Source organism: Electrona antarctica (assembly GCF_951216825.1).
Source record: "Electrona antarctica genome assembly, chromosome: 4".
NCBI lineage: Eukaryota > Metazoa > Chordata > Actinopteri > Myctophiformes > Myctophidae > Electrona > Electrona antarctica.
This window is the reverse complement of record NC_136809.1, coordinates 15,680,131-15,707,525: the sequence shown is the minus strand read 5'-3', so window position 1 is coordinate 15,707,525 and position 27,395 is coordinate 15,680,131. Positions and strand designations below refer to the sequence as shown.

The window sequence follows — 27,395 nt, the reverse complement described above, 5'->3', positions numbered from 1 at the left end:
TCTATGCATGAGGAGTCCAAGCTGCTTCTTTTCACCTGAGTTTCCCCGGTTGGACGTAGCGCGTGGGAGGAACATGTTATTCCGACCAGTTCCTTTCCCCTCCATCAGGCGCCCCGGCTGTCCAAGGGGAGGTAGTTTAGAGACCAGGATTCCATTTACTGCATGTTTTTTGTGAGGGTACCTACCCTAGGGGACACAGGGAGAACATGCAAACTCCACACAGAAAGGCCCTTTCGGCAATCCCGGCTCGGGTATGGGCACTGATGATGCGGAGGAGAGAACACGCCCACAGCGTCCCGACTCCCCAGCGGGAATCGAACCCAGGACCTTCTAGCTGTGAGGCGACAGCACTACCGACTGTGCCACCGTGCCCGCCGCACACTCTCAGAGTTAAATAAACACAGGAGGACTTTACAGTGAAGATTGAGGTCCCAGAGATAAAACATTCTGTCAAAAGGGAGACCGGCCTAGTGAATATCAAAACTGGGGGTCCTCCTTGACATTCAAAAGGTTGAGAACCACTGCTCTAGTCCGCGTGTGTCCTCCTCTCGGTGAGACTGGTCAGGAAACGGAAGCTGTAGTGCCACTGGAACACATCGCACACCTTGGACCAGAAGTGACCCGTCACGCGTTGAAAAGGCGCAAACTGGGCCAGCCAGTGATCCAGCAGCTTGAGGACCACGAACCCCACGCAGGACAGCACCGCCAGGAGCATGTATCTCTGGGACCGCGCGTCTCCGTGCGCCAGTTGCACCCGCACCGCCTGGAAAACAGTTTATTATAGTCAACTAAAACTAAACCAAATAAGAATTGGAAAAACTTTTGTTTAAATAATAATATTAATAATAACTATTGTGTGCTTATAAAACTATAATAAAACTATAAAACTACAATCATTGACAAAAACATCTTCATAGAAAGAATACCAGGTGGTCTACAACAGCTCACAACACTATTTGACCTTGTTTAAACTTGCCCCTGACTAATCCATGTATTACAATAAAACCCTTTTTCAAAACATAAAAACCAAACTAAATTACCAAATTTGCTTTAAACAATTCGTGAAAACAAAAAGTGTCATATAATAACCGTGCCTGGAACAAGGTGAAGGCCACATGACAGCCCAGAGCCACCTCGAAGCCATTCTCATGCAGCAGAGCCAAGCTGTAGCTGAGGATGGAGAACAGTTCCACCTGCAGGGGGTATCCACAACTCCAGACATGACCGTGGCCTGGAAACAGAGGTCGGAAAAGTAAGTATGCCAGACCACGTAAACTTTTTTTTACTCAAGCACTGTATTTAAAGAGTTGTGGGTGACCAATCCGAGCCCACTATTCAAAGTGGGATTTTTTTTCTTTTATTTGCTGTGACATTTTAATCTGTTTGCAACCGCCCTTTGGAAATGAATCTTCCAGACTAATACCACACAGTGAAATTAATCTGGCCATGTCAGGCTACAAAATATGGTCTAATTCAATGGTTCCCAAACTGTGGTGCGTGCACCCCTTGAAAAGGCTAATGGTGGTGCTATGGTTTTATTTTACATATATTAACATATGCCAATATATGGCAAGTATATGCAGAATATAGCCTATGCTGCATATATATGCTATATTCAGGTTGCATAATGCATATATGTGGATAAATAGGAAATGTATGTCTCTATATAGCTTATGCAATTCATATTTCCATGTGGGGGGGTGTGTCAGCTAGAACAGGGGGTGCATGGCCAAAAGGGTTTTGGAACCGCTGGTCTAATTGGTGCCATTTTGTACACTCTCAGTTCTCAGAGTTACACTTCTTTTACTTAAGTAAAATAAAGTGATTACTTCCTCCACCGCTGGCTATGAAGTGGCTCCACACAGGAACCCAGGCAAAGATGGGCAGGGTGAACCACTGGTCCAGAACCGCCAGGGGTCGCTGCAGGGTGGCGAGGCGCGCCCACTGGATGGGAGCGTACAGGATGGCCATGATGGAGAACACCTCTCTCACATAACGGCTGTCTGCTGTCTCAGTACTGCTCTTCTGTCCGTTAGAGCTGTCACCATTAATGGTCATACAGATAATAGCGATTAATGATTTAAAGGGATAGGGAAAGTGATTTTCTTTGGTTAAACTAAGTGTTAAATATATTATGGCAGTATGCATTGCAGTGGCGTATCCAGGAATTACGTTTTGGCCAGGCAAGATATGTTAATTGTCGTCTCCCCGCGCACAATCGTAGGTTTTCAAAGAGATATACCTGCCAGACGAGTGGGATACAAAAGGCTGAAAGGCATGCATTTACATTCCAATGGGTGATTGAGGGTCGCGCCCTACCGCAACGGCCAATCAGCTGTCCATTTTAATAGTTCTCATGTCTTGTCCTCTTTTTTCTCATTGTATGGATTTTGGCCAGGCCAGAAATGGATTTGGACAGGCGGCCGCCTGCCCTCGCCTTATTGTAGATACGCCTCTGATGCATTGTGAGTGTGTCGAGTGTAGCAGGAGTCTCTCCAGCTCTTTAATAAACAGAAAATAGATGTTCAAGTCGGGATACCAATTTTATCCAATCAGGATAGAGAACTCGGATACTAAACAAGTGAAATTGGAAGTGATGACACAACGAAATGAGCAGACAAAATTGGAACTATTGATAAGTGGGTGCTCCCACCTGTTTATTAAAGAGCTGGAGAGACAGGGAGGCCTGTGATTGAACTAACACTCTACACAGAAATGATTACTACTATTGGTAGCACAGCTCCAGACTTCCCTAAACAAACAGGTTCACCCCTGCCCATTTTGATAGGGTGGAATGGCTTAGGTTGACGGCATCTGGCAATGTGCCTGGTCTACAAGTTTCGCTACACCACCAAGATACCCATGTATCTGTCTAAATACTTCCTTAATGATTGTCAACGAAGTGAGAGTACACTGGGTTGGGGGAAACCCAGTGTACTCTCTGCTGCCCCATCTGGCGGAGTCAGGTTACCTATGGACGGCTGCACTTCGAAACTGGCCCGCGGGTGGCCCCTGTAAAAAGTCAGAGCCCCCAAGCCTCAGAGACCACATGCATTTTCCTTTCAAAAGAACCCCCCCCCCCCTTTTCCCTGATACTGTACATGTTTCCCCCCTTCTTTTTTTTTTTTTTTTACTTTATTTGATTTCCTGTTTTTCCTAAAAGTATATATTTGTACGTCTTTAAATGTTCTGATTAATTGAAAATGGAGGACCCTTATGTAAACAAGTCTAGTGCTTTTCAGTTTAGTCGTCAAAGTAGCAGTTTTTGTATTTACTTGTCACTTAATTGTGCTTTCGTTTGAAGTGTACACATTTCACAGTATTACTGTGAAATAAAATCAATCAATCAAACAATCAGAATCAGAATTTGTTGATAGCAGCTGCTATAGGAAGTTAGTTAGCAACTAGTCATTGATTGATGGTAGATTGATTAAGGAAAGTAACTTTTTTTGTTTTGTTTTTTCCTCCCAACTCCTGTTTGTTCAGTAAGTTAACAGGGGTAGACCAGACGATAGACCCCTCCCCGGCGGACCCCTACCCAATATTATAACAAATACAACTGTGCCAGGCATACCGAAATATGAACAGCCAGTATATCCCCATCAGGATGTATGCCAGGTTGATCAGAGAGTTGCATGGCATGGCCAGCCAGCTGGGCAGATGTTCTACTCTCCTCTCTGCATAGTGAGAGTAGTCCACGTCCACGTGCACGCTGTCGAACAGAGACGTGCACGCGACGGCGATGCACGCGAGGTAAACCACTGACACGTGCAACAGAGCCCGCTTCATAATTAATATACAATATAGTTTGTTTTGGAATGTTTAGTAGAGCTCGTGTGCCGTCTGGTCTAGATCGATCTGTAGTACAAGGACAGTTTTTGGAGTCTGGACTCTGGTTGGCACTTTGTTGTTGTTCCGCATGCATAATCACATGGTGTTGAATGTAGTGTTTCCATTGGTCTAGGCTCTAGGGAAGTGTGTGTGCGCGCGCGTGTGTGCGTGTGTGTGTGTGCGCGTGTGTGTGTGTGTGTGTGTGTGTGTGTGTGTGTGTGTGTGTGTGTGTGAGAGAGAGCGGTTTCGAAGGAGTTTTGAAGGATTTGCATGTCTTAATGACTGTTGGTAGGGCGTTCCACATTTTGGTGGCATAGGAGCGAAATTAATTTAATCCAGAACTTGTTGAGGATGTTTACATAGCCTGAGCCTGACACACACACACACACACACACACACACACACACACACACACACACACACACACACACACACAAATTTAATGGTCTTCTATCACATTCACATATCTCTCTCAAAGGCCTAAAACTAAAGCTCACTTTATACTCAAATCCCATGACACGTTATGTACCGACAAGAACTAAACTCTTTTATTTATATTATTTAGAAAGTTTAGTGTGGTGTCAAGTGTGAAACGGACAGTAGCCTACTGTACTTCTGTCTGCCTCGTCACAGAGAGATTCTCAAATAGCCCTGCATGGGAACTTCTTTGGAATTTTTCTACTTTCCCAGCTGTTTGGGGTCCCTGTGCGAAAAAGTGTTTGTGTGTGTGTGTGTGTGTGTGTGTGTGTGTGTGTGTGTGTGTGTGTGTGTGTGTGTGTGTGTGTGTGTGTGTGTGTGTGTGTGTGTGTGTGTGTGTGTGTGCGCGCGCGTGTGCGTTTACAAGTATTACTATACTTGTGAGGGCCATTATGTTTACACAAGTTAATAGAATTTGCTCACAATGTGTCGATGGAGCATGCTTCATACATTATCTCTAAAGTAGAGGAACAGGTTGGGTCAGTTCAACTGAAACGAATGACTGTAGCATCATGGAGTGCTGGGGAAAAACCACAGGATGACAGCAGAGGAGGAGGGACAAAATAACAACACAGAACTCAAGAAAAGCACCACCAGCAAGAAACACTGACACACAGAGAGAGAGGAGAGTTGAGAGAGAGGAAGAGACACCAAACCAAGACGTATCGTGAACCTGTCGAGGGATCGACCCGAGTGGTAAGAAATGTTTAAAGCAAATATAAAATCTCATGACTGAAAAGGATGACATTTCCTGAGACCATAGCCGATCTACAAGCTCACAAGCTTTATCTGCTATTTTCGGTGTGCGACATGCTTTCAAAGAAGACATGCTGGCTTTGTATGGAATCCAAGTGCCTGAAATGGCGACTGAGAACTTGAATCCATGTATACGTACTATGCTGTACTTAGACCAAACTAGTGGGACAGTAAAAAATATATTAATTTAAATCTGATATTTCATTTGTACAATCGTAGAGTTACAGATCCATAATTGTCCATTTGGTTACATTTGTACTCTCAGAGTTAAAGTAACACTCAGGATGTGTGGGACTGATTTGAGCTGATTTTGTTTTTGCCATGTACTTAATACAATTATTGCCAAATAATACAAACTATTGCCCTTGAAACAAATCCTATATAGATTGTTCAAAACGATATTGCACAATGTATATAGACACAAACTGATCTGTATACATTGTTATGCCTTATTGTACATTCTGTAAATTAGCTACCCCTGTACACAACTACACACGTTATTTGATCATATCGACATGCTATACTCTCTGTGCCATTGTCTTAGCTAAAGGTCTGTTGTGGTGGAACACTTCATAGAGGAGCATGTACAATAGAATATGTCATAGAATGCTCACAAATAAGACAATGATTCTGTTTGTCCATAACGACGTACAGTAGTATGTGAAATCTAATTGGTGTCTCATCCCCTATTTCTGTTGGACGTGCTGTTTTGTTCTAGACAGTGGCCCTCTACGTGTTTCTCCACCTGGCTGCGGATCGTCGCCGAACACAGGGACACAGGCACAGTGATGCATGGTGATGATCTCAGAACAATGTCCGCTACAGATGTGTGACATGCACAGATCTCAGGCCTGCTCAGATGTGTCTACCTTCCATATCGGTGCACTCTCCCTGGCAGACTCGCTCCTACACGCATGTGTACCACACACTGATGCACTCTTGCATTCTCACGTGGGCAAAGAAGATTTGCTGGCAAGTTTGGGTCTATCAGATACATCCCGTGATTGCACACGGTCAAACAAGACATGTACGGCTGTTTGGAATTTGGGTCTTCGCGTGGCTCTGGAAGTCGGTGTTCACGATTCTACAGCGAGTGCAGATAGGGAAGATCGATCTGACGAAGACGATGAAGGTCACGGTCTGCAAATCAACCCTCACTCTAGCCAGAAGAGGCTATGGTGTGAATCTCTCAGAAATGTCAGATCCAGCACAGGGAATTCCAAGTGTGGAATCAGATGGGTCCTCTCCCGCTGCCAATGTCCAATGGGAGAGAAGAAAAGCTCTACCGCCTCCCCCGGTGCCCCCCAAGCCCTGGCTTAAGTCTCCCCAGGAAAGCCCAGGGTCACACCAAAGGTGTACAGGTCCTGGGAAAGAGGTTCCATATTGGTCCTCTTTTCCCTGTCAGAACTCTCCTACGGCAGGGAAAACATTAAACCACGAGCTTGATGTTGAAGACCCTGTGAAAGGGGCTATAGCCGCCACTCCATCCAATAAGCAGAAGCCTCCTGAATTGTGTCAGATCATAGGCCATTGTCTGGGCTTCAACCATGGATCAAATGATAAGCCTGGAAAAGATTGCCACACTGTGGCGGGGACCGGAAGCTCAGAGTGTGGCGCTGCCTCGCCAAAAGCAGGACAGATGATCTCGCCATCACTACTCAGCTGGGAGGAGTTCTCAGCTACGACAGAGATCAGCTTGAAATGTTTCTCTTCCACTTCATCTGTGGAATCGGATGGGTCCTCTCCCGCTGCCAATGTCCAATGGGAGAGAAGAAAAGCTCTACCGCCTCCCCCGGTGCCCCCCAAGCCCTGGCTTAAGTCTCCCCAGGAAAGCCCAGGGTCACACCAAAGGTGTACAGGTCCTGGGAAAGAGGTATATATCTTATTACATACATATTGGTCCTCTTTTCCCTGTCAGAGCTCTCCTACGGCAGGGAAAACATTAAACCACGAGCTTGATGTTGAAGACCCTGGGAAAGGGGCTATATCCGCCACTCCATCCAATAAGCAGAGGCCTCCTGAATTGTGTCAGGTCATAGGCCATTGTCTGGGCTTCAACCATGGATCAAATGATAAGCCTGGAAAAGATTGCCACACTGTGGCGGGGACCGGAAGCTCAGAGTGTGGCGCTGCCTCGCCAAAAGCAGGACAGATGATCTCGCCATCACTACTCCGCCCATGTCCACCTCCAAAACCTCAGAAACTGTTCACGGTGCTGGAGGCAGGTGTTGAAATGTCCAACTTAAGCAAAGTTACATCATCGAGTGCAAATCAACAGGAGGAAGGCCCGGGAAATGGAAAGGGGAAGGAAAAGAAAAAGGAGGATGAAGTGGAAGAGAAACGTTTCAAGGTGATCTCTGTCGTAGCTGAGAACTCCTCCCAGCTGGGAGAAAGGGCAACATTGGGATCCATCCCTTGCGCCCCCTTAGGTCAGGAGGCGGCCAGGCCTGGAGGAGGATCAACAGGGGGTAGGGTTGCACCCTTTCCGAAGCCCCTTCGCGGAAAGCGACCAGTCGCGCTGCTTCACACCGAGATCCAGACTCCCCAGGCCCAATCCCTGGACTCAGCGAGACGAGACGGAGAGGCCTGTTCTCTTACGACAGATGTCCCCGTCGCATCCGTCAATCTCCCAAAGACTAAGACAAGTGTGGAGGCAGTCAGGCGATTAGAAGAACCCCGAGAGGTGCAGAACGTAGAAATCAGAATCGAGTCAATTCAGAATCGGTTTGAGGATCTTCTGGATGGAGCAACCAATCAAAGACCAATGTTGAAGATGGTGGATAGACTGGAGGACAGAAAAGAACACAAGAGGCGAACTGGAGGGCAGCGAGAGGAGGCGGGCGGAGAAAGGCAGGAGGGTGGTGAAATGGCTTTGGTGAGTTTAATTTGTATCATTCTTTATAATATTATTATAACACAGGCACGTGCACACAAGCACACATTTATACAGTAAAGACTGACCGAGGGAACCACCTATGGTAGTTACATTTATGAGCCAAGGTTTAATTTATATTGATTGATTGAATACTTTATTAACAATTTGCATGGACAAGCACAGGGAAGTACAGTAATAAAAGGATAAATCCAAGAAAGCCTATTGGCTTGTTTCCATTGATTGGGGTCCTTTTGTAATAAATTCATTGAGTATTCCATTGTACGTTTCCCGTACTGAAAATAGCAAATCTACAAGCTCACAAGATCTCGGGATACGTAGATCTGCTTTAAATTCATATACACAGCGGCAAAATGTCACCTTCGGCCACAGAATACCGGCTGGAACAGTAAGTACATTGCTCAAAGCATCGCTTCTGTAGCTGTAGGAGGAGCGGAAGCTCCAGAGAGCATTTATTGATTTGAATTTTCACTAGAGGAAAAGCCCCTTGAGTTGTGTTTTCAAGGGGGTCCTCAGCATATCTCATTCGCTGACATTGCTCCCACTTCTCAAACCTTTTAAGCTAAAGGCCTTTCGGACCATTTTGTAGATGAACTACTACAACTACAAGTACATACATTGTTCTTCATCTTGAGGTTCCACTTCCAGTAGTATTCTTATTGGTTTGCCGTGGTCCCAAGGACATAATTTGCGGTCTCAGGGGATGTCAAATGCCAACACCTAGTGTTCACATTTAATCACAATTTAGTTATTTTATGCATCTTTTTTCGCAGGATGTTTTTGACTGTAACCATGACAGCACAGAGGACCAGTCTGTCTATGAGGATGTGAACCTGTCAAATCCACAGGCTACTTTCCCAGGGAACCAAACAGACGTGAGGAGACAGGAAGTGACCGGGTCTGATGGCGGGCCGAAACCAGTGACATTTCTGTCCAGGGGCGAAGGATCTATGTGTGAGTTTAAACTTTGTTTGACACAATACACATGTTTTTGCATTTCTGCTGTGTCTGGACTCTACACACTAAAGTCTTTAAACATGGGATAGAATATTTTTGCAATGATGATCATAATGCTTCCAGCTCCAGATATTGTAAAAGTTATTAAAACACACAACTTCCCAAGCCCTCGGGTGGCAGGGGTGTAAAGTACTGTACCCTAGCCTTGAACCTTGAATCCACCAGTGAACCCGGCTTGGGGCAAGCAGCTTAGCAGCTATATGAACACATTTGCCCGTGTTCGGGGAGGGAAGCTGGGGCAGGGAGGGTGATCTTTGTCTCTACACTAGCAAGTCCTACGAACTCTTTCACTGACTTGAAATTCAAAACACTGACTTGAACAGTTAGTAAAATTGTATTCCACTGGAGATAAAACAGTAGAGTTAAGTAAAACACAGCAAAAATTGTAAAATAAGTAAAACACTGCCTTGTGTAAAGCTACAGGCTGTTAAAGTGCAAAAGCACAACAGTAATACTTTCTTTCATCTGAACAGCACCCAGGACTTTAAACATTTATGAAACTGTGGAGATTGTGAAACCCTTTCTCCTTGCAGACGTCTCTGCAGTGAAGGTGAGTCATTGAGCTGTTAACTAAGTTGTGCACTTATGACTATTGACTAACAACTTAAACCCTATTATAGTTTACCAAAGTTCCCCAGGGGTCTATACTAGCTAGGCCGCCTACCCTTTTCTCTTTACACTAAATATCTTTGCAGAAAATATCTGATCTACAAGCTCACAACATGCCGTGATTCGTTGTGAGCTTGTAGATCTGTGATGTGGTTAACCCATTAATAGCCTGGCATGGCCAGACTAATATCACTGCGTATATATCAATCTCCCCAGGGATTTATTTTTCCTGTAGCAGATTCGTCTGGTTTCCAGGCTAAAGTGAAGTGCGCATTTGTCTGTCTGTCTGTCTGTCTGTCTGTCTGTCTGTCTGTCTGTCTGTCTGTCTGTCTGTCTGTCTGTCTGTCTGTCTGTCTGTCTGTCTGTCTGTCTGTCTGTCTGTCTGTCTGTCTGTCTGTCTGTCTGTCTGTCTGTCTGTCTGTCTGTCTGTCTGTCTGTCTGTCTGTCCGACTGACTGACTGACTGACTGACTGACTGACTGTCCCTCTCTCTATCAGATTGTAGGGTCTGCTTTGGACTTTTCAGTCCAGAAGTATCGTATCGGGCTGAGCAGAAAGCGGAAGCACAGGCGACCTTGGAAACGCCATTTTCGTCAAGGTCAGACTAACCACTGCAGTCACTTCTGTCTGTGGCACATTTTAAGTATTTATCTAACTAACACTATTATCCGGAGTAAATTACAGTATGTATAAAGTACAACAACTCCTAGTAGCATCATTACGAGCAACAATCCAAGTATGCAATCCATAATCCTTAAAAGGGTTATGAAACCCTAGGCTGATTTTGTAGTTTGTTTTACTAATTTTGCAAAGTTTGCTTTGTCTGGAGCCATGGCTGTGCTGTGCCCCCATTATGAATTTGATTAGTTGCAGTGTTGCTTACATCACAATGTACTATATGGTCAGTCTTATGCAGCCTACCATGTTTTGACCTCATCGCAAACTACTAAATCAGTCTTCGGTTTCATCCCCCTTAAGCACTTTCTACCTTGTGTCTCTGGTGCAGAGTTTTGGTGACATCGAGCCAAAAAATGTCATAGTGTCAGGTAGGGGAGTGAAATGAAAGGTGTGGTATCTGTGACATAATATGGGCTTCTCTGAAACAGATCAGTCATCGCTGACTCTGGCCTCCACCTTTCTACAAGTCTTTCCTGCATCCGTCTTCTACAGGGTCCCAGCCACTGATGGGCAGATGGCTGTGACATCACAGGTTAGGAGAGGACAACCAGGAAATACTGCAGTCATCTCACTACAATAAACCAAACATTCATTCCACTGAATTACAAGATATAAACAGACACCGAAAACAGTAGTGGAGTAATGAGCATAAACACCTCTAGGAGGACTGTACTATACTTTATCTGTAACACAATGAAAACTCGCTTTTCGAGATTTTAAGAAAAATCACACTGGTGTGAAGGGCGCCCACTGTGGCTGCCACATGTTGAAAGCCAGACGTTGGAGGGGATAGCGCCCCTCAAAAGCATGCCCAGTGTGAAGTGAGTGGTGCCTTGATGATGACATATGGTGATTATGTCTGATGATGATGTATTGAATATTGACCCACATGACGTCACAGGGGATGGAATAATAATGCATAGACACACAAACACACACAGTCACATGTTGGAGCGGTTATCACTGTGGCATTTATGTTTTAACATATATAATGTTATATTATGATTAAAATCATAGTCCCACATAGTTTGGGTCCACTTACAATATCGTCACGGCCCACCAGTGGGCTCCGGCCCACAGGTTGGGAATTGCTGCTCTAGCTTTTGGACAGAATCTCATAGCTTTGGCTCCTATACTCTGCTTTAACGACATTAAGCCTGCTGTCCCTATTTTGGACACAGCTCATTAATGAATATTGGAATAAATAACAGCTCATCATCATTAATTAGGGGTGCAATAGCAATCAAACTAACTGAATTAAACTATTATATAAAATAATAAAGGGGAATTTAAATGTATCCCCCTCCCCCCTCAAAAATAGCAAGGTGAAAATGCTTCAGTCAGATTAACATTCCACATTTTACTCTAGCAGGGTTTCTGATCATTGATCAAATTCTCATACATCCAGTCACTCTGCCATGTGTCTACCTTTCTCTTTCTCTCTGTCTCTCTTTCTCCCTCTCTTCTTCTGTCTCTATCTTGTTCTCTCTCTGTCTCTCTCACTTGCCCTGTTTGTCTCTGTCTCTCTCAGGATGCAGGCACCGGTCCCAAACCGCTTGTTAAGATCAAGATGGCTCTGAGGCCCGGGAGGACAAAACTAAAATGAAAGCAGCTCAACCGAAGGACAAGGGAACAAATATAATACTCTGCACAGATCTGATCAAACCTACTACTTGTTTATATGTTTTTGCATATTGTTTCAGTTTGTCTTTAAATGTTTCGATGCATTGAATACACAGGACCACTAATGGAAACAAGCCATTGTGTCACTGATGCTTCCTCCCTGCATATGATACATACACCATGTTAATTTGCTGCTCTGAGGGCAGCCTTTGAATTCTGCTCACAGGGCATCTTAAATGCTATGCTATACATACAACCTTGTTTCTTGCGCAAGCTGAGTGTGCAATTACTGTAATCGGCTGCGCATGTCGGTCCAGTTGTCCGTCGGCCAATCAGAGATTGGCTATTTGAAATAGAACGGAGCACCGTTATTTGTAACCTCATGATCCTATATCTGAACTTCTTGATTTAAATAAATCCTTTATTATAATTCTAGCTGGTAATTATTTCAGGAAAATAGAGTAAAGGTTATGAAATCTGGTCCAATCTTCTCCAAATGTTGAAAAATGTCTTGTGGTTAGAGTGACAGCCCTGAAATTGGGAAGTCGGGGTTCGATCCCTGGCCGGGTCATACCAAAGACTGTAAAAATGGCACCCTTGCCTTAACATAATTATCATTAAAACAACAACATATCAACAGTTTTGATAAAAGGTCAATGTTATGGATAGAGACAAAGATGGAGAGGGTTGGGATATGTGTGTCACCTGACCTGGTCTCTTGCCACCGTGTCATTGGGACAGGTGAGGTCAGGTGACAGAGGCTGCAGATGTGTATGTCTCAGATGCTATGGGAAATGCTCTCTGTCCAACAGTCCTCTCAGCCTCTGGAACATCAACCCACTCACCAGGACAGTAGTCTAGAGATGATAAGGTTGTCATGGAAACAGAGGCGAGAATGACTGTCAACATGTGCCAGCGAGGCCAGCTGAGTGTCCAAGAGGGAGCAAGACAAACAGAACTAGACATGCACAACGACATATAGGGCAGCACAACTACACATTCATTTATTAACCATTATTCTGTCGATTACTTCTTCAATTATTTGAATAATTAATGAATGTTTTGTAATAATAATCTAAATCTACAAAGAAACTACTATATTTTCAAATATATGTAGTGGCGTAAAAGTACAATATTTGGATCCGAAAATGTAGTGGAGTAAAAGTAAAACTATTGGAAATTGGAAATACTCAAGTAAAGTACAAATACCTCAAAATTGTACTTAAGTTACTGTACAGTACTTGAGTAAATGTACTATAGTTACTTTACACCATACACTACATATTATTAACACAGAACAGATTATGGGGGTGGTAGTGATATTGTACTTTATATATCCCTGTAAAATTGTTATGGACATTCATGTGCGAAAACTATACAATCAGAAAAAACTAGATTACCAAAAGAAGCCGGTTTTTAGCTACTATAGCTGCACACTACACTTCAAGTCTTCAACAACGACACACATGATCAGGCTACAGTCTGCAATAGCATTGTTCCTCCACAAGATGGCAGCTGAGTCACGGTGGCCAAGCAAGGACAGCCAACACCAATAGGCCTCTCTCTGTCTCAATCACACGCACACACACACACACACACACACAAATTGCAGGTACGCTGTTGATAGTTGATAGGTATTGATTTATGTATGTGGGTGCATGTGCATCTGTTTGTTCCAGGGAGAGCCACTCACTTTGATAACAACCCCCTCCCCTTAGCCCCCCCCCCCCCTCTCTCTCTATACACACACCCTCATCTTTGATTAAAGAACAGGATAACCATCCTACACACACACACACACACGCACGCACACACACACACACACACACACACACACACACACACAAAAACATTTGTATTACTATACTTGTGAGGACATCAACATTTTAGGACGCCTTTGAAAATAGCAGAAAAGTAGCCAAAGGATTGCAGATCTACAAGCTCACGATGTAGTGAGCTCGTAGACTATGTAGCCTATATCTTTCAGTGCGTGACATTACCGTGCAAATAAGTATAAAATGGGGAGAATCCTAACCCTTAAACTTAACCTCTATTCATGCCTAATCCTAAAACATGTTTTTTCAACCATGGTCAAAATTCTACTATACTTGTGGGGACATTTGGCCCTCACAAGCATAGTACACGCACACACACACACACACACACACACACACACACACACACACACACAGGCACTTAGGCCAAGATAGATGAAGACATGGCAGAGAGAGAGAGAGAGCTTTACCAGGAAAGCGTGGAGGCACATTAAGACGTATGAGCAGAGCTTGTCAAGCTTTCACAAAGCCAATGAGGAGGGGGGGGGGGGGGGGGGCTGTTCCCATGGAAACTGAGCAGTCAGCACATCTGTACATGTTCTGTGTTGTCCTCTCGCATCGGCGTCCCAAGGCCTTGCACTACCACAGCTGGACATGACAGACGTGTGTGTGTGTGTGTGTCCGCGTGTGTGCGCATGTATGTGTGCGTGTGTGTGTGCCCACACTCACACACACACTCACACACACACACAAGCTCATGCAGGCACTGTCCTGACCCCGTTACTATGGTGACCACAGAGCCTGCAACCCCTGGGATGTTAATATGAAAATGAATGCATTTGTGTGCGTGCGTGCGTGCGTGCGTGCGTGCGTGCGTGCGTGCGTGCCTGTGTGTGTGTGTGTGTGTGTGTGTGAGAGAGAGAGAGAGAGAGAGACAGACAAACTGGACATCTACACTGAGTTGCCACTGGCACTGGGTAACTACCTTTCCCTCTCCATCCACTGACCACTTTTTATTCTCTCGCCCTCTGCCTATCCCTCTCAACCCCCCCCTCTCTTTCTCTCTTTCTCTCTCTCTCTCTCTCTCTCTCTCCCTCTCTCTCTCTCTCTCTCTCTCTCTCCCTCTCTCTCTCTCTCTCTCTCTCTGTGTGTTTCTTGCCCTCTCTCTCCCTGTGAGCATGAGGAGAATCAATATGTTTTCAATTTGCAGCAGAGCCTTCCTCCTCTGCATTCTAATCATGGTCCTCTGCCCCTTTAACTTCCAGGGAGAACGAGGAGAGAGAGAGAGAGAGAGAGAGAGAGAGGGAGAGAGAGAGAGAAGAAAAGGGAGCAGAGAGAGATAGGGAAGTCGAAGCAGAGGGTGGGATGAATCGAATGAGAACGAGGGGGAAGGAAATGAAAGAGGCTTTTTTTTAGGATTGATTTATACTTTGTCGTACAATGGTGTCGCATGCGGAAAATAGCCGATCCACAAGCTCACAACGCATCGCAAAGTGATGTGGTGTGAGCTTATAGATCGGCTATTTTCCTTGCACGACGGACCATGGCCTGAGGACATTTCTAATGTGCAGCTATACTGTATGTCAGTGACTGTATGGGTGGAATCATGGCCTGGTCTGCATCATGCAAAGCTCCATAGATTCACCCAGGCCATCCCATTAACAATTAACCAGCCTATTTAAAAAATGACCTTGCACTTTAGAGCCGCTATTTTCTGCTATACTTTTTGGTAAATCTTAAATAAAAAAAAGTTTTGAAATTCTTCACCTATAATGACGTGCGCAAAAACAGGGATGCCTGGGTTGAAAGTGGTTCACTGCTGATGCTGCCACATTCACTCTGTGCCGAGGGCTGTGGACTGCAGAGATAAATATATGCGGTGGAAGTTGGAAATGTGTTGCATGACAAGCAACAGAAAATACAAAACTGCCAATTATTTAATCGACAGTGCCACAGATATTGTCTCTGTCAGGCGGAAAACTCATATGTCCATATGTTACTTTTTCAGGATTCTAATTCAAAAACTGCAAAAGCAGCAGTTCTGCTACTTTTGATACTTTTGTGTGACGCTGCAGTACGATCAAGTAGGCAGTAGGGCATTCATTTACGAAAAAACAGAATATGAACAGAAATTAATATATGGAGATAAGAGGTTTCTGCCCGACATAAACGATATACAGTACAGTACAGTATAGCACTACATCGCCTTCTTTATAGTGCGGCCAAAGCATTTGCAACCAATGTGTGGCTTTGTTTTTGTGGAAAACGGAACTCAAATCACAATAAAAGCCTCTCATAAAGGTTAGAACTGCAGGTTTAGAGCAGGAAGATGGTATCCATGATGTTGAATCCTTGGCCTGGTGGGTTAACCAGTGACCATCGGACTACGTAACATGAGCGGTCACATTGGTGGACTGCGGACACTTTCGAGATTTCCGAGTGGGCCCTGACCCTGGAAAGTTCGGGAACCACTGTCTCATCATCCGCCACTTTGAGGATCGAACCGGCAAACTTTAATTTCCTAGTCCTCCTCTCTACCCACTCAGCTACAGGAGGATTATCCAACGGGCCTGTTGGGCCCAGGCCCAGGGGCCCCTGAGCTAGGGGGGCCCTTGAGCTTGAGCGCCCGTGTGACCGTGAAGAGGCTCAAGCTCAGGGGCCCCCCCAAAAAAAGGGGTAACAGTGAATAACAGTGACACACACAGTCCTTGTCACTGTTATTAACAATGGGCTTATTCATTTGTGTCAATAAAATAACCCCAAAAGTCCTAAACCATCATGATACGGTACATTACTGCAAGTGTTTAAACCCTCAGTTTGCATTTATTTGGCTTAGTTTTTGGTTAGTTTATTATTTTTAAGCAATCCCTTGCTGTAAATTCTGAATATCGCAGGCCTATATGTCCCAGCTCTGGGTGTGTGCAGATGTACAGGCTTTGTGTCAATTAAATGCAGGCCTGTTGTATGTGTCTCAGGCAGCCTTCTGTTCACTATATTGTTTCTATCAGGGACACTAGGAAAGAGCTGGGGTTCCCTGTACATTATCATCACGTAGTTATATGTTCTGTTAAACACATTAGGTTAGGTGTGAGTGACACCCTCTTTATTTTTATTTGATTGTTAGTGTAGTATAGGCTTTGTTTTAATTGTCTATAGTCTAAGTTATTTCCATTTTTCAACTGAGAGAGTTTTGGTCTTATGGTATTTTAATTTGGCACTCACCAGTTATTTTCCCTGCCTGTTGTTCAGAAACATGTTAAATACAACACTGAGTTCATTTTATCCATTCTTTCACTGGATATTTGTTATTGTCCTTTATCCCCTAGCCTAGAAGACCACCATATAGCGACGTAACACCTACTTCATCATACAAGAGTGTCACACAAGAAGTGCAAATTGCAGCTCACAACCTCACCTTGCAAGGTGCTGTGTTGTGAGCTTATATATAGATCAGCTATTTCACTATTTTAAATCGGTTTTGGACATGCATGATTTCCACCCGACGGCAACGAAATAAAAGTTCCCTGACTTATTTTCCAGATTGACATGGATCCATTGATGCTGTTGTGACAACCAGCCAGTCTCTGAGAGGTTATCTGAACGCACAGAGCATGCATGGGTAATGGTGGCACAGAGGCCCTATTTAGGTCGGCACGCTTGGAGAAGTGTGTCAGCTCAGTGCGGATCACACTGCAAATACCAGCCATCCAAACTATAGCATGGAAAGAGAGAGTGAGGGAGACAGTTAAAGACAGAGAGAGAGAGAGAGAGAGAGAGAGAGAGAGATAGTTGTAATGATGTCATCCTAGTAGGAAGCATGCATGCAGAGACGTTCAGATGTACTTGGCAGGGCTGTGCAGACTGAGACCAATGGAGGACATGCTCAAAGTTCACAGAGGGCACATCGAACAATAATTTGAAAACATCGTACACCAAAATTGTGTGTGTGTGTGTGTGTGTGTATGTGCGTGCGTGCGTGCGTGCGTGCGTGCGTGCGTGCGTGTGTGCGTGCGTGCGTTAATGCATGTGTGTGCGGGGCCGTGCAGAGACCACTGCAGGGGCGGGTGCTCAAAGGAGCAAGGTAAGAAAGTAAGAGAAATAATTGCACTGTAAGTTCTGCCTCTCTCTCTGCGCTCGTTTACTTCTCTCCTCTGCCCCCATTAACACGGTCTCCTTTAGGAGGCAGGAGACGCAGCGAGGAGGAGAGAAGGAGGCTCCGGTGAGACTCCACCCGCCCTGCATCAATGAGACATGGAGGACAGTGGAGAGCTAGGAGTTCACCTCTATACCAGTATGGGCTCTGCATGGGAGACATTACCCAGGGGGACTCCTAATCCACAGCAATTAAGGCAATTGTACGCTCTTATCTCTCTCTCTCTCTCTCTCTCTCTCTCTCTCTCTCTCTCTCTCTCTCTCTCACCCTTAGACTATAATAGGCAGATAGACACGGTGTGTCTGCTGTTAAGAACATGCAATCGGTGACCAGGTCAAAGAGTACAGTCAATAAACAAAGGCATGACCTCAGGAATGAGCGGGATTCCTTAGGGTTCCTATTAGGCAGAGCATTGAGAGGGCATTGAGACGCTGTTGTTGCTGTTGTGTATCCTGGAGTTCAGGACCCACAGTATGGTTGCAAAATAAATACCCGACCCAAACGGGAAGAATATACACTGTAGACTAGATTGTCACCCGTCATTAATGTGTGTGTGTGTGTGTGTGTGTGTGTGTGTGTGTGTGTGTGTGTGTGTGTGTGTGTGTGTGTGTGTGTGTGTGTGTGTGTGTACAGTACAGTACGTATGTATGTTTATGTTTGTTTATTTATTTGATATGGACATCACAATCACATTGCTCATTGCACAATTGTACAATTTGTAGTTGCATTGCTTACAGTATATACAATAACCATTACATTAACCTACAAAACAAGTAAACATAACTGGTATGTACGTTACGTTATAATGTACATAGGTAATTTACACACACACACACACACACACACACACACACACACACACACACACACACACACACACACACACACACACACACACACACACACACACACACACAGAGAGGGAGAGAGTACATATACTATACATATGGTGAAATTCTTGGCTTGAAGGAGTACTGGACTTTATCCAGGTGCAAGTGAACCAAAACGATGACCTTCAGCTGAGTAATGCCACGGCTGGTTGTGTTTTCATTTTTCAGCCAACTCCCAGTGGGACTGCAGCACCATTGTTCACCAGGCCAGTACTTGGTTGACATTGACCTCAGCCAACGAATGACTGAGTGATAATCTGCAGTATGTACGTACAGTTGGGTGCCACCGATATTGTCCCTTATCATTTGACCCATTTAGGCCTGACCTCAAAATTTAAAAAAATCCTTCTAAATCCTCCAGTTTTCTGAAATAAATATTTTCACGATTTTTCAAAAATAGCAGACCTACAAGCTCGTAGCGCGCCACTCGGTGGCGCGCTATGAGCTTGTAGATCTGCTATTTTTCAATAGCTAAATTATAACATAATGTTTAAAACACCAAAAGGGGTTCCCGCCCAAAATGGGTTAACTGTCCTTTTGCGCAGATCACGCAAATCACGCAAGGCCTCCAACTGTATAAGTAGGCCTACAGTACAGACAGCGACAATTAAATAAATAAAAAATAAAATACACGAGTGGAGAAAGATAACAGATGCTGATTCGTCCATACACGTTTACTGCATGGTGAAATTAAGAAATGTACCAAACACTGACATCCGTTTTGCGATAGCGGGGTTTAAGTGGATAACAAAGAGCAAGCACTGCAAAGCAGAATGCCCTGCAGAATGCCCTGCAACACTCCACACGAAACAATGAAGTCTCAAGGTGCACGGCTCAACAATATCATGAAACTGAGAAAACAGCCAGCACACAATGTAAATGTCCAAGTTTCACGTTTTATTTACCTCTCTACGGACACTCGGACAGAGCAACGGAGAGACTTTTTTTTAACTTAAAAGTACAGTATCGCCCAGGCGGTGGCGTAACCGTCTGGGCACCCGACTGGTAATCCAGTCGCAGTGTGCCGCGGGTTCGACTCCCGAGCCTGACACGGCCTTTACTGCATGTCTTCCCCCATCTCTCTCCCGTTTCCTGTCAGCCTACTGTCTGTCCCTTCAAAAAACCAATAAAAGGCATAAGCCGCAAATAAATATCTTAAAAAAAAACAGTACAGTATCAATACCCAATTGTAGAAATAGTCTGTTACAAGTACAACTTCGGTATTCAAAATTGATGTACTGTATAGGTCTCATTTCACAAGTTGTATAAAATGTATAAAAAGTCATTGAAAATAACAGCTCTACAAACTACTACGTTTTGCCAAAGTAAGAGTATAGGCCTGAAGTGGTTTTGTATTAATAACCAAAATCTACAAAGTAACTATAGTAACTACTAAAGTTTTCAAATAATAGTAGTGGAGTAAAAAACACAATATTGGCCTCTGTGATATAGTGTTGCAGTGCATCAACCTCTACAAAGACAAAGGCAAATTCGGGAGTTCAGTGTTGTGAAAAACCGTAGGCACTGGTCTACAGAGATGTGGAGAAAAAAGTGATATAGTCAGATGAGTCATTCTTCACCATATTCTCCACAAGTGGTCAAGTGCATGTGAATGGTAGCCTGCAGGCCTGAGCGCTTGAATCCTTCAGTGCTGGGGTCTGCTGGTTCTGTTACACTGTGGTGGGCATTTTCACGGTTGTTTTGGACCACTTGTGCCCACTTACTGACTGTAAGAGGGTCACTGGGATTTATTTTTCAGGACCACATTGGAAATAATATAGTTTTATCATGGGTTGAAGTAATGGAAATTATGTCTGGAAATGATGTGAATCATGTCCACCTGCATGATCTCAGTCCATTTGAACACCAATGGGACATTTTGGACATTTGGACCCTAAATGTCCCTTTCTTTGAAATTATCTATAATTACATGCCAATGAGATGAAATAACATCAAAAGGGAAATGATTCATCTGAAATTGACGTCAAAAGCATTTATAGAATTCTGTGGACACTTGCCACAGTCAGCTGTGAGTCACAGTGGCATTGCTTAATTTCTTTGAGACTGACGTTGATCTGGAGACTCTTACGATACGCTGCAGTTATTATTCCATATACAGTATATGTGCATTGATTCATGTTTCCAAATTGAACAAAACAATGGATTCCTGAATACTCTCTAGGGCAGGGCTGCCCAAAAGGTAGATCGTAATCTACCAGTAGATCACAAAGGCTGTGCAGGTATAGATCACATGACATGCCCCTAAAGAATATTTAATTTAAACTAGACCCGCCGCAGTCGCCGGCCACCGGCCTACTTGGGAACGATGCAACTTGGGAACCTAATGATATACGTTGTCATAGCACCCGTTTTAACTGTCAGCCGGTGTCCCACATGGAGATCTGTGTATGTGCCTGACTGTGTGCCTGTGTCTGAAGACTGCAAACTGACTGTGAAAAGTGTACTTTTGGCAATCAATTCACCCTTTGTCAGACTTCTGATTGGTCCCTGACTGTCTAACCAGCAGGCTCTTTCTGCCTTGTTCCACCCTGGTTCCGCCTTGTTTATGTTGAATTTGCTAAAACATAATTTTTTCAGTCACCATGCTGCACCTGTGATGTTCCTTTTTACTGACACCAAGTTTAAAATAATAATTGAATTCACAGAATATCAATACGAAACAACTGAAAAACATGTTTTTTCAATGGTAGTGGATGGAGTGAAAGGATTTTTGTCCAACCACAAAATGGCAACCAATGGGTGCGAAGAGGGGCACAACCATGGGCGGGACTTGACAAAGGGTGAATTCAGCCCACTGGCATGAAGACCCTGATTGGTTGAGCCTCAATTGGCTGAGGCAGAGGCTGGAAATTGCACAGGTGAAAGGAGTTGGCCTCATTAGGCTCATAAATATTGTGGGGTGGAAACCTCAATGTCCAATATTATTTTTCAGTATTAAAATCCAAATGTAGCAAAAGTAGCAGATCTGCACTAGCTGCTACTTTTGATGCTGTAGCCCAGTGGTTCCCAAACCTTTTCATGCCAAGGACCCCCAAATTGACACTAATTATCCCTGGGACCCCCCAATTGAAAACATATGCCAGGGACCCCCATAAGAGAAGATTTTTGCGGCTCTTCAACCATTTTCATTTCAAGGGCCCCCGGTTTAACCTGCATTAGTCTACGGACCCCATTTAATGGCATTTCTATCTCTGGCGTCCCAATTTATATTGTAAAATCCAGAGAGAGTGTAAAAATGGAACTCTGAGTTACAGACCCATGAGGGTCCATTTGGTTCCAAACTATCATTTATCTGGGCACCCCCTGGAACTCCCTCAAGGATCCCTGGGGGTCCCCGGACCCCACTTTGGGAACCACTGCTGTAGCCTATGTGTGTATGTGATCAACGTGTTCATGTACGGAAGAAAAAAAGAACATGGAGATAAGAGAGGTCTCTGCCCGACAGCAACCATATCAGATGGAAGTCTGAAACTCGTCCTCTGTGTCATTTGCCTGACTTATCCACTTAAAATTAAGCTGAGCCCTATACATAAAAAAGCTAAAATAGCCGATGTACAAGATCACAAAGTGTATAACATTTTTGAACGTTTGTGGATAATGTTGATCTTCTTTTCTCCACCGCTCCTTTCTTCTCTCTTCTGTCCCTTTCTTGTCACCGTATGAATTCCCATGCAGCACCGCTCCTTCCCCGCGTTTACCTCTGCTGTGACTTTGCTGTCGGCGGTGGAGCAGAGCAGAGGAGGAAGTTTAGAAGTAGGCCAGGCTGCAGCAGGTAACACACAGTCATTCATGCTCACTGGAGAGAGAGAGAGAGAGAGAGAGAGAGAGAGAGAGAGAGAAGGGGGGGAGGATGCCCTGGCTCATACTGAGGCAACAAGAGAGAGAGAGAGGGATGAGGGGGGCAATTTGGGATGCATTATCTTAAATTAGACAGGTACAAATTGTCCTCCCCTGTGTATGTGTGTGTGTGTGTGTGTGTGTGTGTGTGTGTGTGTGTGTGTGTGTGTGTGTGTGTGTGTGTGTGTGTGTGTGTGTGTGTGTGTGTGTGTGTGTGTGCGGGCGGGCGCGTGGGCGTGCGTGCGTGCGTGCGTGCGTGTGAGGGAGAGAGAGGGAGAAAGACTAGAGTCTGATGATCCGCGCATGTGCTCACATTGTTTGCACCGATCCTCTTCATTTGTCTCAATATACTGTAAAACACACACGCACGCACACACACGCATACCCACACACAATCACACACACACACACACACACACACACACACACACACACACACACACACACACACACACACAGTCTAGTAATCAGTCACTGAGCTATTATACATTTCTGCTATAGTTTCAAAGGTGCCCTAAAATGTTGAAGTATAGTAATACAAACACGGGTGCGTGCGTGCGTGCGTGCGTGCGTGCGTGCGTGCGTGCGTGCGTGCGTGCGTGCGTGCGTGCGTGCGTGCGTGCGTGCGTGCGTGCGTGCGCGTGCCGTGCGTGTTGGAAAGCCACGGGCGAACACTTCTCCTGTGCACTGCAATAGCAACAGTCTGGGGCAGCAGGTATGGGGGGTTGAGGGCCACTATGTATGTTCCATACACTTATAGAAAGTGTACAGCATTCTTGAGCCAAATGTTGCATATCGTCGCTGTTGGGCAGAAACCTCTTATCTCCATGTTTTCACTTTTTGTGTTTTTCCGTAAATGAATACCTATACCCGACTTGATCACACTACAGTAGTACAGCGTCACACAAAGCATCAAAAGTAGCAGATCCACAAGATCAATATCTTGTAGATCTGCTGCCTTTGGTACAGTATAGGCCACTTTTGAATTTGAATCCTCATATTTTGGACAATATGAGGTTTCCACCCGACAGAGATGAATTGTTATACTGTACTTATAGTGTTTGTTTCTCTGGTATCCTTTGGTATCTTAGATTTAGAACCTACTTTCTGAGATACATACATTCAGTTAATCAGAGCGGTAAAAGTAGCAGATCCACTGAGCTTGTCGATCTGCAACCTTTTCTGCTTTTGAATTCGAATCCTGAAAAGTTTACAGTTTTGGACATATGAGGTTTCCGCCCGACAGAGCATGGTTATATGGACATGGGCCCATTGTATAAATCTAGACATAAGCTCAGGGATTTGTAGCTGTGAAATCATTTGGAGAGCCCAGAATTGTTTGGCTTTGGGAATCTATGGGAAAAATGTAATAAGTAACACCCTCCCTGCCCGTGTCAACTACTGTTGAAGTGAATAAATCACGAGGAATAGTTGTATTGGGCAGCCTTTGGACAGTAAAAACCTGGGTGTTCATTTGACTCTGAAAGTGTATCCCTATTTGGTCATGCCAGACAGAATGGTCAAAGATTGTCAAAAATAGTTAAAGTAGCAGAACTAGGTGAAAGAACCTTGCGTGCAGCACCTTCCAGCACCTTAAGTGCTTGGACCAGCTGTTTTTAATACTGCTGCTATTCTGATTATTCCTTTTTTCATTTCCTTGTTGCTGTATATGTCTATTATTATTGTTGCTACAATAACTGAGGAACCGAAACTAAATATTTTGACTCTCATGTACCCGTATACACAGGATGTGACAATTACATACAGAACCACTGCTGAACCTCAAACCTGTGCATTGGACTTGTGTTATAGACAGATGTAAAAAGTAGGGCTGGGACATTAACTGATTCATTTCGATTAATTAATTACAGAAAACATAACGCAATTGAAAAAAATAGCGCATTTGAATAGTGCTTAGTTTATTCACCACATAACTCTGGACGAGTTTCCGGCGTACCGATCATTCCGGTGCACCAAAATGGTAAATGGTAAATGGTGCATTTATATAGCGCCTTTATCCAAGGCGCTTTACATATATTGTGCATTACATTCACCCATTCACACACACATTCATACACCGATTGCAGCGGAAGCCATGCAAGGTACCAACCAGCACATCGGGAGCAATTTGGGGTTCAGTGTCTTGCCCAAGGACACTTCGACATGTAGACCGGAGCCGGGAGCCGGGATTCGAACCGCCGACCCATGGATCTTTGGACGACCTGCTCTACCTCCTGAGCCACAGCCGCCCGTCAGGGCCAACCAATCAGGCGTACCGATCATATACCGGTGCACCAACCAACCGACAACAAACCGGAGAAGAAGCCAATCAGACCGTGCTTTGTTGGCCCCTGCAGTGGATGGGAAATTTAGATTAAAAAAACCTCACTCATTGATTCAGTTTTATAACAAAATCTGTTTTTAATTGGAAAAAAAGAAGAAGAAAAAAGGAAATAGAAAAGGCTTCTCAGGTCAAATATTGATATGCGATTAAACATGCGATCAATTTAGGTTAATTAATTAGATTCGAAATTAGATTTTTTTATCGAGTCCCAGCCCTAGTAAAAAGTATTTGTACTTGCCTATTTGTAGGAATAGAAGTAGAGTTTGGACAGCTGGGGACAGAACAAACCAGGTCAGTTTGTTTACTGCACTGCCTGCAGCACCACATTACTACTGCAACAGTCCTTACCACGGGACATTATTTGCCAAAATCATAATTGTTTCTGGCTGCATGTGCTGGACAGTATATTGCACAGTAAAAAAGAGAAGATGAATCCATGGTTCAAATTGAGTTTGAAGTTACAATGGGTATGTATAGGAAGGGGCCGTGTCTGATCGCATTTCTAAATACCGAGTCAAGCAACTTAAAAAACTTAAAATGACCCCAAACATGTTTGAAAGTGAAATTCCCCTTTAAGTCTGACAGTGTCAAAATGGACAGAGTTGAACTATACTGCATACAATCTGGAGGTTGTGCAGTATATCGACTGCATGATGGCGGACATGCATGAGAGCTAATCCTATACAGTATGTAGAACCCATTAGCACAGCAAATGTGGAGACAGCCTCCTTATTTGTGTCCCAAATAAAATGTTATCAGAAAGCACAGAATTTCACTTTTAACCACATTTTCTGTTTTACAACCGAAAACAACAAGACAGACAAAAAGAACATACATTTTTTCCCACCCTACAACCCTCTCATCCTATCCCCACCTCCCCAATAACGCACAAGGCCAAGATAGAGGCGAAAATAGGGACATTATTGAGATAAGACAAAAGAAAAAAAGGAAAACAGATGAGGAGAAAAACAAAACGCTGTCTGATTGTACAGCACAGTTGTAAAAGTACAGTACTACAGTAAAATATCGGATATAAACCCAATATAACTTTTTTTTTTTTACTTATTAAAAATGTCAGTGCAGCATGGAGACATGTACTGTAATATGCATCCAATGGTAGATGACTGGCCTGTATGAAGGGTAGGCCAGACAGGCAGCACAATGCTGGTCATGATTACGTTTTCTTTCTTCTGCCCTCTCTCTCTCTCTCTCTCTCTCTCTCTCTCTCTCTCTCTCTCTCTCTCTCTCTCTCTCTCTGCCATCAGTACGCAGAGTGCAGCAGAGGTGTTGGGCTGTGACTGGATGAGAGGAGAGGAGGAGGAGGAGCAGCACAGTGGAATGTTAAATATGTCCTCTAGACCCTGGAGGAGGAGAATATGGAAGACCACTCTACCCCCCCCCCCCCCCCCCCCCCCTCTCTCTCTCTTCCCCCCACTTCTATATTAGATAATGTGGAAAATATTGGATATGGTAATATCTGATATTATATAGTCTGTCTGTCTGTCTGTCTGTCTGTCTGTCTGTCTGTCTGTCTGTCTGTCTGTCTGTCTGTCTGTCTGTCTGTCTGTCTGTCTGTCTGTCTGTCTGTCTGCCTGCCTGCCTGCCTGCCTGCCTGCCTGCCTGCCTGTCCCCCTTCTCTTTAGTATCTACAATTCTGATAATGTCACAATCATACTCATTCCTGCCAGACAGCCCCACTATAACACAAGGCTAACACCTCCATATTTTGTTCCAAAGAAAGATAATCACAATTTGTGCAATATAATATGATGAAAGAGTCCGAAAAAACACATATGTTGTAATAAACTACGATAATGCTAATACTTCTAATCATAGAATAGAAATGGACCCTAATGTGTCCATTTGGTTCCATTTTGTACACTCTCAGAGTTAAATTAACATGGATTTTACAATATAAATTGGGGTCTCAGAGATAGAAATGCCATTAAATGGGGGTCCATAGACTAATGCATGTCAAACTGGGGGTCCTTGAAATTAAACGGGTTGAGAATCACTGCTAGAACCTAAGAAATCTTCTCTTATTGGGTTCCCTGGCATATCTTTTCTAATGAGGGTCCTATAGTGTCAATTTGGGGGTCCTTGACATGAAATAGTTTAGGAACCTCTGAAGTAAGGCATTCATTTACCAAAAATCACACCCGTGTGAACTGAGTGGTGTAAGGTCTTATATAGCCTGATCAGCTGTGGTCTGACGTAATGTCTGACGTAATGAAATCACACCCGGGTGAACTGGGTGACCGTAGCAACCATGCTCATTTTTTGGTACGAACAGACAGACAGACAGACACGTAAACTAACAAAGCCAGTCGTAGGAGTGGTTTACACCACTCAAAAAGTTAAAATATGGAGATAAGAGGTTTCTGCCCGACAACAACGATATGATCTTTGCATATTCACATTGGCAAAAAAAAAATTAATTTACATAGAAATTAGCAAGCAGAAAGAGCAGCTTGTTGTTCTGCTGGACAAAA

At 44.1% G+C, this 27,395-nt stretch overlaps 2 protein-coding genes across 2 annotated transcripts; one reads left to right on the top strand and one right to left on the bottom strand.

Annotated features, from left to right (window-relative positions):
• Window positions 1-380: 380 nt before the first annotated feature.
• Window positions 381-3,883, bottom strand: tmem187 (transmembrane protein 187). The gene is made up of 4 exons (XM_079498278.1): window positions 3,575-3,883; window positions 1,830-2,038; window positions 1,095-1,231; window positions 381-763 (listed from the first exon to the last, which is right to left on the bottom strand). Exons 1-4 carry the CDS (start codon window positions 3,787-3,789, stop codon window positions 527-529), a joined length of 798 nt encoding a protein of 265 aa, XP_079354404.1. The 5' UTR covers window positions 3,790-3,883; the 3' UTR covers window positions 381-526.
• LOC306921681 (uncharacterized protein) lies at window positions 3,639-12,191 on the top strand. The gene is made up of 8 exons (XM_079498927.1): window positions 3,639-3,753; window positions 4,775-5,004; window positions 5,783-7,939; window positions 8,731-8,911; window positions 9,448-9,524; window positions 10,081-10,180; window positions 10,689-10,792; window positions 11,792-12,191. The coding sequence occupies exons 3-8, from the start codon at window positions 5,924-5,926 to the stop codon at window positions 11,864-11,866; spliced, it is 2,553 nt and encodes an 850-aa protein (XP_079355053.1). The 5' UTR covers window positions 3,639-3,753; window positions 4,775-5,004; window positions 5,783-5,923; the 3' UTR covers window positions 11,867-12,191.
• The last annotated feature ends 15,204 nt before the right edge of the window (window positions 12,192-27,395 follow it).

What these genes read in the sequence shown, in the direction of transcription:
- tmem187 (XM_079498278.1), bottom strand. Translation starts at nt 3,789, where the DNA reads ATGAAGCGGGCTCTGTTGCACGTGTCAGTGGTTTACCTCGCGTGCATC. An exon ending in TACTGGCTGTTCATATTTCG is followed by an intron (nt 2,039 to 3,574) that starts GTATGCCTGGCA and finishes TAATGGTGACAG; the next exon opens with CTCTAACGGACAGAAGAGCA. An exon ending in TGGCCTTCACCTTGTTCCAG is followed by an intron (nt 764 to 1,094) that starts GCACGGTTATTA and finishes ACTGTTTTCCAG; the next exon opens with GCGGTGCGGGTGCAACTGGC.
- LOC306921681 (XM_079498927.1), top strand. Translation starts at nt 5,924, where the DNA reads ATGTGTCTACCTTCCATATCGGTGCACTCTCCCTGGCAGACTCGCTCC. An exon ending in GAAACGCCATTTTCGTCAAG is followed by an intron (nt 10,181 to 10,688) that starts GTCAGACTAACC and finishes TCTCTGAAACAG; the next exon opens with ATCAGTCATCGCTGACTCTG. An exon ending in AGATGGCTGTGACATCACAG is followed by an intron (nt 10,793 to 11,791) that starts GTTAGGAGAGGA and finishes TGTCTCTCTCAG; the next exon opens with GATGCAGGCACCGGTCCCAA.